Consider the following 14775-nt stretch of genomic DNA (forward strand, 5'->3'; position numbering starts at 1 on the left):
CTGTCTAAACCCAGTCATAGATTTGTTCATAGGTCCAGTCAAAGATGTATTTTAGACATTTCTGGCTTACACTGAGATCCTTTCCCTTTACACTCACTTATCCTCCACCATTTTTTGCAAGGGCAAGGGTTGTATATACTGACCCAATTATCCTATCTTTAAAAATATGAACCAATTAACAAACAATTTTAAGCATTATTTTCGTTCTCAGTGACCCAGAATTAGTAAAGTTTGAATACATTTATTTCGAAAGCATTTTGGTTGCAGACCAGTGTTATCAGAAAGGGCTGCCTCAATAATCATCAATTCATGGAAAACATCAACTGAAAACAGTAATGGGCTCATCTCCAAAAGTGGATCTGATTTTCATATAAAAGACAGATTAATCAACCTGACCTACTTGTGACTAGCTATGGCCTTTACGTTTTAGTTCTGTAAATACAGCTAGATCTGCTATTTCATTGTTTGTTAGTCTTCTTAATCCGGTCTAAGCAATAGCATCTTACATAAAGAGATTTATGATGACTGTTCATTGCCAGACCTTCGTTCCAAAGCAGTCATGTGTGTGGGAAGTACAGCTAGTGTAATTAACTACTTTTTCTCTTCTTAATGCAATGATCAATTGTCTTTGAAGATACTGAATATAAAGTTAGCAATGCTGCTTGCTTTGTTAACAATACCGAGGTATCAGACAGTTCACCTTATGCAAACAGCATTAATTTTGGTGTTAACAGTGTACAAATATACGGTCCTTCACTGCTGAAGCAATCTAAAACCAAGGCACCATGTGCATCCCTTCATTTTTATAACCATATTCATATGACAACAAATTTTGTATTGTTAGCTGTTTACAATGATATCTAAAACACTTTGCAAAATTCCAAAAAGCAGTTATTCATCAGCACTCAATCCCCATACAAAAAAGTTGCCAAAGGAACAATATCCAACTCGATAAAGACTTATGAGAAAGTATGGTGTCGTGACATCAGTGATTCAGGTTTATAGCACTAGGGATGCTTCTGTTTCTGCAGCCAATGCTAAAGGCACACAATTAGGTACAACCCTGAAAGTTTCTCGTTGGCCAAGTGTCTGTACTTCAGAAAATTCTATGATAAACCTGTTACAGACGAGAGTGAATTCAGTAGAAAGGTCTTGTCAGCATCCAGAATTTCATAAAGCTGATGTCATGTATTTGTTTTTTTTTTTGTTTTTTTACTAACAACACATACAATTTTTCTCCCTTTTTTTAGCTGTTAATATATCCCATAAATGGAAGCCTCTCTGAAATCTCATGGGATGACAAGGCACTTGCGTGGGAAGTGAAACTGATCAAATAAACAAGACTTGCCAACACGATATTCAATCATAATTTCATGAACCCCACAAGTGCCTAAGTGACCACATTCTCGGTATAATCCCTACTTTGAGTTGGGCTGCTCCAGCAAGCTTCTAATGCAGGCAGATCCCAGCTTTCCTATTTCCATTATTCTGATGTTATAGTAACCTGGGTGATCCCAAGGGATGTACTTAGTGATTCCAGCATAATCCCTTGTAGAGTTTCTATCAAAATACCAAATAACTCAACTTCGTGTCTATCTCTCAAAATGGTTTGTATGGTATGTTATCAAAGTTGGAGAGACCTAAAGTCGCTTCATGAGTGAATTTCTTTTTGCTATGTATCTATTGTTGTTGTCGCTGTTTGATTTTATAACTCTGCAAGGCATAAACGACCTGACGGAGACAACCAGACTACGATAAAAGATTAGCAAAACAGCTGGATTTCTCTATTGCATCGGTGAGAATAGCAGACCTGCCAACCCTGACGAGTCCGTCTCAGTAAGGCAGTTGATTTTTTCCCGTAAGATTGACCAGTTTTCAGCAAGGTGTAACAAAATATCAATAACTGCTATTGTAAGGCTGGAAAACGTAATTTAAAGTTTGATGCATCGATGATAAACATTATGTTCAACTGAAAGGTTTGTAAAGTACGCGCAGACTTTATTTAACACTAGTATAGCTGCACAAAGTCTAGTTCCAAACCCTATGCAGCTCAATGGCTTGTTGCTATCTCTCAACTTGATATAGTTCTTGGTAATTCTTTTCCATTTCACATGATGATGGCAATCATATCTCCCGCCATGAAACATACTCAAATTGGCACTTTTATTAGAAGTGTTACTGACAAAATAATGAAAAAGTGGCAGTCGTGATTGATTTTGCTATTAACAGATTGTCCTACCAAGCGACCTCAGTATCAAACATGACCCAATGATTATTCTTAGTAAACAATTGAAATGCGCTAATGATACACAGAAAATCGTGACATTTTATAACTACTCAAGTACAACATATCCACCAACTGACAACCAGACATTTTACAGTAAGAAATAAAGAAATAAAATAGTGTATTCTTCACAAAAACATGTGCAAAATTCATATTTTAGTGTGATTTTGCCCACATCAAAATAAAAATTTAGCAGGAAATCTTAAATTTGGTGAGAATTTTCATGATTATGCATCCTAGATTTAACCATGAAAAAATAAATAAAAATGAAATGAACATTCTAAAGGGACTTTTACCTCACCTCGATGAACGAGTATATTGGTCACCAAACATCCTATACACAGAGACTTTTTATGCTTTTGGAGAAGCAATAATAAGCATCTGATGATAGATAGATGGTGGACAGTAAAATATGTTATTCCATAAACTTTCTATGGTCTTAGACCATCACAGCTAGAGACATTCCTTGAAATGCATGCAAGTGGAACATTTATAATTACCCATTTTCAAAATTTAGCTTGCATCAAATTTGTGTAAACTGCACGTAACTAAACCACAAGATGATATTTGTGTGTTTTAATGTCTGAATGCTAATTATGCACTTCTGCTTCAACAGTACCTTTCCATGTTCTATCATGTTGTTATACTTGGTAACCACAGTTTCCACATCATTCTTCTCCGTGTCATAGCTCTGAACAATAATCCGACGACCTGAAGAAGAAGAAAACAAATGAGAGTCTACTGTTTACTGAAGAAGGAAACATTTAAGGCAAATAAAAGGCCACGTAAAATCATCTACATCCAGACATTGCTTATACACAAATAAATTTAAGATCTAATTGTAACAAGTATAAAAATAATGTTACTATGAAATCAGCTTTGTGTTTAATACTCCTCTATGTAAGCACTACAAGAATATCTTTGACTCTGGAGATTACTGACCAACAAGTCTCAATGTCATTGACTTATGGCTAAGGCATCCTGTCTTGAACCCAAGCTGAATACAGACCAGCCTACCTTAACAAGACCTTCTCAGTAAGGCAGTTAATGTTTTTTTTTCTTTCCCGTACGATAGACCAGTTTTCAGTAAGGTGTAAAAAAAATATCATGTATGGCTATTGTCAACCAGGAAAACATGCATTTAAAAGTCCAAAAGTGTTATTCAAGACTAACGTAGCAATGGTAAACAAATATCTTTATCAATACTATTATACTATTAAAACATTTGAGGAGGTTTATCGTACCCTTTCATCTTAAACTGTTGCTTGTTCAAAGCATTTTAAAAGAAAAAAAGCAACAGTTTGTTCATGCAAACGTTTTGCATCATAAAATACATTTTTTGTATAGCACATGAGGTACTCCTGTAAAGTTAGTCAGGTTCCCTGACCCACTCCACTGAATCTAATACAAAACCCAGATCCAAATCAAACATGGGCAAGCCAGTATCTGGATTTTACTGCAACTGTATTTCTGCAATTTGTGCTTTAATTCAATCAGTCTATATTTTACGGGTCGTATATGTAAGATTTAGGCAAAATCAAAAGAGTTGGCAGGTCTGTTAATCAGAAACCAATAATTTCAAATCAGACTTGCCAATGCTACAACCTCTGCCCATGAGACCACAAAATCTACCAGCTTCTTTATTACTCCAAGCAGAAATCATCTAAAAAAGTTGGTCTGCAAAATGCACTTTTCTTCGAGCCACAATGACCCTGGCATGCAATTCCAAGATCAATAGGTCTCTTCAATACCTTATGTGTAAGCCCTTCACAAACTTTGATTAAGTTATGTGGTCTGCAAATTTAGGTTTCTTCTTACAGTAAAATTAAATCAATGGCAATGGACATTTTTCTGTAAAATGCATTTCTCTTCCTTCTGCCACATTAACACTGACTTTGGACTTTTAAGAAATCAAAATCAATAGACTTTTTTATTCCCCAATCCGCAAGTCATCCACGAACTTTGACAAAGTTAAATAGTCAAAAACTGAAATTTTTATACAGGAGAGCAGTCATTTACCTTGTCCTTGGACCTGTTGAGAACCAAACCAATAGACTTCATCCTTACCAAATGTGCAAGCTATTCCCATTTGGCTGAGGCTTGCGATATAAAACTAATGTAATGGCACAGAAATCATTTTGCTTCTTTCAGTTACCCACCAAGGCCAGTCTTGCATTGTGTTGATGAAATGGAAGCCTAGTGCTTTTCCCCCAAGGATACAGTGGTAGTCAACCAAAGGCTGACTCAGGCAACAACCCTTGGATTATGAATCTGATGCTCAACAACTTGTCTATAAAGGTTTGATAGACAGTATACTGTCAAATGCATAAAAATAAGACAGAAAATGGACAAGAAACGACAGTTCTCAAAACAGAATATCTTTCAGCATGCATGTCTAAGTGATCGAAAAGAGATTCATAGCCTGAACAAGATTTTCTCTGCTTTGTCATGGCATATGCCATCTTAAACACACTCTTGTAATGCTTGATTTGGCTCAAATTACATTTATTCATAACCGCTCTGGTGGCCTAGTGGTTAGAGCATCTGCCTCGGATGCAGGAGGTCATGGGTTTGAACCACGTCCGAGTCATACCAAAGACTTACAAAAACAGTACTAACAGCTGCCTCCCTGGGCATTCAGCATTAAGAGGTTAGTGTTAGGACTGATCGGACTGGTGTCAGGATAATGTAACTGGGTGGGACATCATGCTACACATCTGCAGCATGATGCCTGTTACGCATATGATTTAATATACATATACTTAAATTTAATTGTTTATTTGCCAATTTTAAATTTTTATTTTTCTTACATGCTATTGTAATGTAAATTTATTCACTAGAGATGATACTTTTTCAGAAAATTGTTTGACCTTGACTGTTAGTTTATAAACAACAGGTGTTGATCTAAATTCTGACTTGGGTTCAGAATTAGTAAACAAAGTTCTATTTTATTTTAAAATGATTGGTTCTTGTCAAGGTCATGATGGGACTACGTGGGTTAAGAAGTAAACACTTCTTAAAATTTTTATTCTGGGAATAAAATCACTGGTCTAATCAAGGCCATATTTTGTGTATGTGTTATAAACATGATCATGTGACCCCCCCCCCTTCTGATTTCACAACTTGGGGGAATTTCAAAACTGCGTCTTATGATACAATATAATCTTTGTTTTGAGAGAGATTTCTCAGTTTTGGGGCTTTTCATACTGATGTCAAGTTAATTTGTTGTAGCCAGATTTGAGCTATAATAATTCTTCAGATCAGTTGAATTTCAAAACGATTAATTCTTTATTCTCTGGAAATATTTTGAGGAGTGCTCACATAGAAATATTGGAAAGACATTGCTTACAAATTTAATTTGGATTTCCAACACTGGAGTGCCATTATTTGTATTTGTACAAGGAAATGTAGAAAGCACAGTACTGACTACAGCATACGTTGTCATCCATCTTTGATTTTCCATCAGGATTTAAATTTGAAATTATTAGAACATTTATTACCAGGACTTTTGCAATTTAATTCGTGGAATATTCCTGAATTATTTTTGGATTTTATTCTTGAAACCTTAAGTTCTTCTCCTTTTTTCATTTTTACAGACTTTTCCAGGAAAATAAATTATATGTTAAATTTCAAAAAGCTTGTAGTTTTCACTCTTTCTGTGTTACTGTTTATTCGAGCCTGAACATGTAACATGCCCCAGTGCTAGACATCACTATAAACTCCCACATTGCAGACATCGTAGCGATATCACTGAAAAATTGTTAAAGCTACGTTAAAAATCCAAAATCACATCACATCACATTTATTCATCATTCTGTCTAAATCACCCACACCTTTTTTTCCCCCTCAGATTAAGCCTTCTGATTACCAATTTTTAACTCACATGTATTGTACATCGCACATTTTAGGTGTGTTAACAATATGTCATTTTTTGTGTTAGCATGTCCTGCGAACAATCTACTTGTTTTGTCTGCAATTAACGGGTATCTCTTACATATATATGTAAGAAATACCTGTTAACTGCTGACAAAACCAGCAGATTGTTGTTTAAGACGCAATTGCTTGATCTTTGTTGGCCTCGAGCCAAAGTAACTCCTGCCGCCATGAACCTTTGAACTTCTGTTTTCTTTCTCTATCAAATTCCCTTTTATAGCCAAGTTTATTTTTTTCTTTTTCTTTAACTTTTTACCATTAAGCCCTACCTTTACATGAAACCTATTCACCCAGATTAAATTCCTGGAAAATTTATCAGAGTCATTCACAATGGTTTCAAGGGTCCAGCCACTGGTTCAAAACAACAGGTTCATCAGGGAAGCTCTGTCCTCAAGCCAATGAAATTCATTCTGACGCAGACATCAAAGATATCACCTAAACTACTAATGTCTGCTTGCATTAACTTCATCCACAGAAGATGCAGCAGTTTCAATCATAATCAATAAATATCAGCATATGCTAAATAAAAATTCAATACATCCAAATGGTAATTGCTGTTAAATATGAATGGCACTTGTGTAAATAAAGCTCAAACAAAATTTGAACAACTGCCCTTTCAAGTTACAGGCCACAATCAACTTGTTCACGAACAAGTAATCTTGCAAAAGTTTGTCATCCATAAGAACATTTTTCGATTGACAATGGATTTATACACCCCTGGTCATATCCAATATTTAATTTAATAAAATCATGGTTCCCAATCTTTTCTAAAATTAAATTTCCAGGTCATTTCCTCGGTTTTTCCATGATGAAATTACTTTTTAAAAGGTTCACATGACCATTACTGAATGGAATTAAAGAACATTTTAGATTATAAAACATGCATTTTCTAAATCTAAAAATGTTTTTCTTTCAAGGCTCTCCAAAAACATCGAAGTCAGAAAAGATGATCATGTACAAAACCACAAAATGTATCACATGAAACAAGTTTGATTATATTCCTATAAATTGTCATGTAAAGTCATTTTAATGTACAGAATAAAAATTCTAACTTTATCTTGCTGCATTATGTTCCTAAGTGGGAACAACATAATGAACATAAATTATGTTTTGTTTCCTTTCAAATCTTTAATTCTAAAGAATTCTATAGCAATATATAAATGCATCTCATAGAAAGTAACATTTTCTATTACAGTATAACAAAACAATAAATGCAAATAATTATAATCTTGTCTTGTCTTGTAATGAAAAGAGTTTAACGCTTAATTTATATGTGCCAATAAAATTCCAAACAAGATTTTTCAAACAACCTAATCTCCTAAAGATAATCTGGTCAAATATCCATCAATTAAAAACCATTTTCAAAAGGGTTGATTTAAATTTTGGCAAAAGACCTTCAAAATTATATACTGTTGTATAAACAAATCAACTTCTTGTAATTCGTTAAACCAGTCCCCAAACCTGTACTGATACAGGGGCTCATATCATTTTTTAATATATACCACCATGTCGGCCAATTCTGTGTGTCGGGTAATTCTGTGCAATGATGTCATTTGTGTAAACATTGGATCACGTTATTTTGGGTCAAAAATCCATTTTGTATCAAGAAAAAATGATCGCAATTTAATTAAGAAAAGTGATATTCATAAAGTGCACAAAAATATCAGGCATTTCAACTCGAAATGCACATGAAAATGTGATTTCTGTATGTCAACATGAAGACACACTCCATGACCTTCTTGAACTGGAAACCCAGAAAATCCGATTTACTAGGCATCTTTTAGAATCGTACAAATAAATACATTATATAAAAGATGGAAATGTATACCTTAAAACAATACTGCATTTTAATCCAAGTTTCCATTTTTGCAATAAGTTGTCCCACACATACAAAATGTCTGTTAAGCAACGTGTCAGCTTGCCACTAGAATATAAATTCTCAAGAAATTCGCCCGCGTATATTCTGTTTCTAAATTCTTAAGTAATTTTTTCCCATCAGCAAGACGTTGTAAACACGTTCCATCCTATTTATTGTTGTTCTCTTCCACATAATAGATTATTATTTTATAAAATGTTGAATTTTACAAACTTTTTTACAAGATCGGTTTTATTTGCTCAATATATCTTGTGATTTATTGGCACTATTACGTTCAATTTTGTAAAACTAGCTATAAAACTGACCTAATTATTTGACTGAAATGATGACAGAAACAGTCCAAAGAAATGCATATCATTTCTATTGCCGGGTTAATAAATATTACATCTTCTCAACGCTGTGTGCAGAATAGGCCGACATATCGCAGTCAGGAAAACACGGGGGTGGTATCCCCTGTATCCAAAATTAATATCATTTTAAACAGAATATTCAGGTGACAACTGCCTCTGTTCAAATGGTAAGTATTGCTGTATTTTATTTTCGTCAATCGGTCGAAATCTGTATGCATTTTGCTTCTATATTGAAGACGGAAACCATAAGTGCACATAAATGCCCGACAGCATTGTAATACAAGGAATGACAATTTCTCATTTCAGCTTTGAGATTCAGCAATTTGGACTATAAATTTCGCTTAAAACGAATAGCAGTCCGTATTTTAATCTGAGTTTCCTCCGAATATTGCGACCCCATTGTTCATAGCTGAACATTTATGTTGGAGTGTGGGGTCATTGCAACTGCATATAGAAAATTTTGGAATCTGCTGCCACCCATGCAGTAGGGACATATGGTAGTCGCCTACCAGTGGGCCTAGAAAATTTAAACTTATGTTATATCGACTCATACCTGCATGAAATCGATAGGAAAATGAATTATTTTGTCAGAAATGGCAAGTATTATGAACGTTATGTCTTTAATCCTGTTATGTGTTTAGGCTCGAATAAACAGTAACACAGAAAGAGTGAAAACAACAAGCTTTTTAAAATTTAACAAACAATTTATTTTCCTGGAAAATTCTGTAGAAATAAAAATAAAAGAACTTAGGGTTTCAAGAATCAAATCCAAAATTAATCTAAGTATAATCCATGAATTAAATTGCAAAAGTCCTAGTAATAAATGTTGCAACAACCCCAAATTCAAATCTTGATGTAAAATCCAAGATGGATGACGATGACATATGCTGTAGTCAGTACTGTGCTTTCTACAGTTCCTTGTAGAAATACAAATAATGGCACTCCGGTGTTGGAAATCCAAATTGAATCTGTAAGCAATGTCTTTATCTATGTGAGCACTCTTCAGAATATTTCCAGACAAATAACAGAATTAATCCTTTTAAAGTCCAAGTAATTTGAAATAACTCCAAACAAGTAATTTGAAATAATTCTAAACAGCACAACATAACACTTTAACTGCCCAACTTCTACTAAAAATTTATTTCTCTAAAACACTGAGTTATATGGGCTTTCTAAAACATCAACAAGGGTCATGTGATCATGTTTATGTCACATACACAAAATATGGCCTTGATTAGACCAATTTTTTTTTGATTCCCAGAATAAAAATTTTAAAAAGTGTTTACTTCTTAACCCATGAAGTTTCATCATGACACTGATAACAACCAATCATTTTAAAATAAAATAGAACTCTGTTTACTAATTCTGAACCCAGGTCAGAATTTAGATCAACACCTGTTGTTCATAAACTAACAGTCAAGGTCAAACCATTTCCTGAAAAAAGTATCATCTATAGCAAATAAATTTACATTATAATAGCATATAATAGAATAAAAGTTGTAAAACTGACAAAATTAAATTAAATATATATATTAAATCAGATATACGTAACAAAACCGCTGACAGACTGGGCAAAACTACAACATAGATGAAACCTAACCCTGTACTCGCCATTTGCATTACTAGTCACATGACTTCACAGAACTCAAACAACAACATCGGAAGTCCAACAGTCACGTGATATCAAAAACAAACTCATTTTTCATGTTGTTGCACAGAAATTCTATTATTTTAAATGAAAGTCAGATACTTTTTGTAAAATCCTGCAAAATGGCTAGTCGGATTCATCAAGCAGAGATCAACGTGGTGTCATGTGATACAAAACTTCAGAAGTTGTTCTCAGAATATATAAACATGGAGAATTTTGTGTTTTCGTTTTTGTATTTTTATTACAACCAGCATATGATTTTCATTTAATTTTTTTTCTATCTCAACAACATTTGAAAATGTGGGTTGTTAGATTTGTGTACTCATGTGACTGACAATGCAAATCGCGAGTGCCATGTAACATTTCATCAACGCCTTAGTTTTATCTTGTCATTTAGCAGATTAAAGACATAATGATGTCAATACTCATAATTTCTGAGAAAATAGGTAATTTTCATATCGATTTCATGCATGTATCACTCGATCTAACAATGTTTAAGTTTGCTGGGCCATAAGGTAAGTGGCTACGCTTTGCCACGATGGTGGGGACGTCTTGCAATGCTAGACTGGTGTTCATAACTTCTATATAACGAAAGATATGGATATTGAGCCGACTTTGAAAATAGAAGCCTACTAGACGAATCTAATCCACTGAGCATTTGGATTGACTCAGCATACAAGTTTATTATATGCACATAAATGATCCATACTGCACCCTCCGATTATTCTGGTTAGAACTAGATAAATTTAACTCGTGATCAGTTTAGTTATAACTAAATTATGTGATTGTTTCAGGCAAGTGGAGATGGAAAATTCTCTCGTTTTTCCCGACTTTCATCAATATTTGCGAAATTCAAGGACTTTTCATGGTCAGGAAAAAAATTATCAGTTCTCCCGACTTTATCCCAACTTCCCGAGAGCGTTGAATCCCTGTAAAATGCCTTTATACCATCAGCTTTTTATGTTCAATTCTATAGCAAAACTTACCTGGTAATAAACCCAGCTTTCCAGAGTTTACATCATCTTTACAAAATTGAACAAAACTTTCATGGTGACATCCAATATTGCTTCCAGTGCCAGAGTATTTTTCATCAATGAAGTGTGCAATGTGAATTTCATCTAATAAAAAACAAAACAAAAAAAAAACATACATTATTATATCTTGAAATGTCATTACTGAAAATTCACTGAATGATTGAGACTTATTAAACTATATTAGATACTTGACACTGATATATAAAAATCTTCCTATTACTGATCACTTTCATATACATCCAAAAACTTCTTTATTTACATCTGATGCAAGTCGTCCTCCGTTCAACAGTTCAGTGTGCCCCTCACACCCCTGGTTGTAAAATACAAAGGTATATGTTGTTAATTGCTTTCAATATTTTGGGCACTCCTTATGATTTTAGTCATCTTAAAATGAGAAACTAAGAAAATACAGCATGTTTCTAATTTTACTTCAGACATTAGTTGCAATCTAACAAAAATAAAATGAGCTACAATGGAAAGTCTATCTTGCATTTAATCTGGACAGTTTGTGGTTAACTTGTTGTAAAGCATGTGCAAAACGGAAGGGGTATTGTGCCAATGCACCCTGGTAAGGTTCTATGGGTGGGGGCACCACTTTAGCTTCAGAAAGATTGGAATTGTCTTCACACAAGAAACTTGCCTCAGTAGACATCAATGATCCATTGTTTGTCTTTATGTATTGACCAATTTTCCCAGGCTGATGCTTCTTCATATGGTGCAACTTTGCAGATGCAACAGAAAACTTAACATGAGCCTCACACAATAAGCACAAAGCAACTCAGGTTGAGGCTCCATCAATTTCACTTTTGACAGAATCACCAGTGTGAAACTGCACTTGTATCTACAACTAATAAATGGCTGAAAGCATTAGAAAAAAGAGAAACTGTACGCACCATTATGGTTGATTTATGTAAAGCTTCTGATCATCAAATTTTGCTTGAAAAACTAAAAATCTATCAATGCAATAAAAACTCGCTAAACTGATTTACTTTGTACTTAACTGATGGAGTGCAGCAACTTTTTGAAAGTAAAATATTAGGTGTGGAGTACCACAGGGCCCTATCATAAGACCTTTGTTCCTTGTTCTATTATCAAATACCTACCTCTTAAGACAGGAAATTAAATTTCTTCCATTGTCCACATAGGAGATGACACTATACTACCATAAGTCAGGTAAAACCAAAACTCTAACCAAAAATAAGTTACAAGATGCTTTATCACCTCTACATTATATGCCATCTTGACTTGTCAGTCCCTAACTCGCCACCTTTATCTGCTACTAAGAGAAACCACCATATGATAAATAGAACCAAACTAATGCATGACATCCAAGCTAACCTAACAACTTGCTTACCTCCTACCACAGAACAACTCGATAAGTGTCTGCATTCATTGCTTGACAAACATGCCCCAGCTACCAAGTGCAGAGTATCATTTCAAAAGTGTTCTCCATGGTATAGCAGTGTTAGGGACCAGCTTCGCACCGCTAAAAGAGACCGCCATAAAGCTCAGTGGCTCTGGCTTTCCACCAGACTCACTATTCATAAGCAAATCTATGAAGTCACTAAGAAGAATGTCACAAATGTAGTCCATGCAGCGAAATCAGCCCACTACACTACTAAGATCATGGAAAGTTCCAGCTGCAAAGAGCTATTTGAGATTACTAGCAAGCTAATGTCAAGGAACAAATCAACACCACTTCCAACTACCTTCTCTCCAGTCGACCTTCCGGACATGTTTGCAAATTTCTTCCATGACAAAGTGCAAACCATTAGAGATAAGCTTGACACCACAATTTCAATTGACTCGTCGTTACCATACAGTTGGGATACAGAATTTGAGCAGCAACCATTAGCAGCATTTGAACCTGTCTCTATGGATTTCGTACGTACAATCCGGATGAAGAGTGCACCAAAGTCATGTGAACTTGATCCAATTCCAACATCACTGCTGCTTGAGTGCTTAGATCCAGTATTGCCTTCACTAACGGATGTTATTAATACTCTCTCTCATCTGGGGAATTCCAATCATTTTTCAAAACTGCCATTGTAAAGCCTCTGCTGAAGAAACCAACACTAGACCATATCGATTTAAAGAACTACCGCCCAGTTTCTAATCTCCCATTCATATCAAAAATCTTAGAAAAGGTTGTTCTATCCCAGCTTGTACCTCATCTAAATTCAAACAGTCGTTTAAGCAATGTACAATCTGCATATCACCCTTGCCACAGTACTGAAACTACTCTTCTAAAAGTAGTTAATGACATTCTCTCTGCGTTGGATAGCAGAAAGATTACAGTCCTCACCCTCCTTGATTTATCTGCAGCATTTGACACAACAGACCATGATATATTACTTCACCGTCTCCAGCATGTATTTGGCATTCACGATACAGCCTTACCGTGGTTCAAGCCCTACTTGGTCAACAGGACACAAATTGTGTCTGCAACTGGAATGAACTCCAGCCCAGTTGATCTATTCTGTGGTGTTCCACAGGGGTCTGTTCATGGACCTGTTCTCTTCATTCTATACACTCATCCTCTCTCGAGTGTCATAGATCATCATCCAGTGTCTCGCCAATTGTACGCTGATAACACCCAAATATACAAATCTAGCCACCCAACTGAAGTTGATGCTACCATCCAAGGTGTAGAGAGGTGCATTTCTGATGTGAAATCATGGATGACATGTAACAAGCTGCAGATGAATGATGATAAAACTGAGGCCATTCTGATCACAACACAAAGACTTTCTCATTCACATCCTTTACCTCAAACAATAAATATCAGCAACACCAACATTAAATTCACACAATCAGTACGAAACCTAGGTGTTACTCTGGACAGGACTCTCACATTGCACCAACATGTCATGAACATATGCAAGGCTGCATATCTTGAGCTGAGACGCATCAGCTCAATTCGCAAATATCTTTCAGTTGATGCCACTAAAACACTTGTGTGTTCATTAGTACTTTCAAGACTGGATTATTGTAACTAAATTCTGTCTGGTTCATCTCAATATCTACTCCAGAAACTTCAGAAAGTTCAAAACACAGCTCGGATCATACTTAGAGTACAACGATCAGAGCACACCTCCCCGCTGCTCTGTACCCTACACTGGCTATCCATTCGATCCAGAATCAAACACAAAATTTGTTCTCTGTGCTACTCTTCACTGCCGGACTCTAGTCCAACATACCTATCCGATCTCACCCATGTGTACACACCAGCAAGATACTTATGCTCCTCTTCTGACAATCGTATACTCATTATTCCCACTATGAAAACAAAGTCATATGGACAGCGTTCTTTTGCATACCAGGGCCCAGCAACGTGGTGTGAATCTTAAATATGACCTCTCATGATAAAATATTTGGTGTATTCATAGTAATAAACCAACTTGGTCTATTCACATTAAACATGTTTCAAAAAACGTTTTACTTTTGGATACCAAGAAAATCACAACATATATTCCATTTCAGCATAGGATAATTTTTTAAATAAAAGTTACATTCAGCCATATCAGGACCATTACAATGTAATTTGGGGTAATACCTCTAATTCAAATGAAACAAAACTTTCAAGACTCCTAAAGAGGCTGTGACAAATGATTCTAAAACTATTTTTGACAATATCCAGGACATAATAA

General features: G+C 35.1%; 2 protein-coding genes across 2 annotated transcripts in view; both read right to left on the bottom strand.

Annotated features, from left to right (window-relative positions):
- Positions 1-3245, bottom strand: part of LOC149781499 (uncharacterized) — a 314868-nt gene extending 311623 nt beyond the window's left edge. The window contains exons 1-2 of the mRNA XM_089934975.1: positions 3227-3245; positions 2904-2995 (exon numbers count right to left, since the gene is read on the bottom strand). Of these exons, the coding sequence (XP_089791101.1) occupies positions 2904-2995; positions 3227-3245 (111 nt within the window). The remainder of the gene's footprint in view (positions 1-2903; positions 2996-3226) is intronic.
- A 969-nt stretch (positions 3246-4214) lies between these two features.
- The window catches only part of LOC149781502 (uncharacterized), a 109752-nt gene continuing 99191 nt past the window's right edge, over positions 4215-14775 (bottom strand). Inside the window, exons 9-10 of the mRNA XM_089934976.1 lie at positions 11078-11209; positions 4215-4270 (exon numbers count right to left, since the gene is read on the bottom strand). Coding sequence (XP_089791102.1) covers positions 4215-4270; positions 11078-11209 — 188 coding nt within the window. The remainder of the gene's footprint in view (positions 4271-11077; positions 11210-14775) is intronic.

The sequence above is a fragment of the Sinohyriopsis cumingii genome, chromosome 15, assembly GCF_028554795.1.
Source record: "Sinohyriopsis cumingii isolate HCF-2022 chromosome 15, ASM2855479v2, whole genome shotgun sequence".
Lineage (NCBI taxonomy): Eukaryota > Metazoa > Mollusca > Bivalvia > Unionida > Unionidae > Sinohyriopsis > Sinohyriopsis cumingii.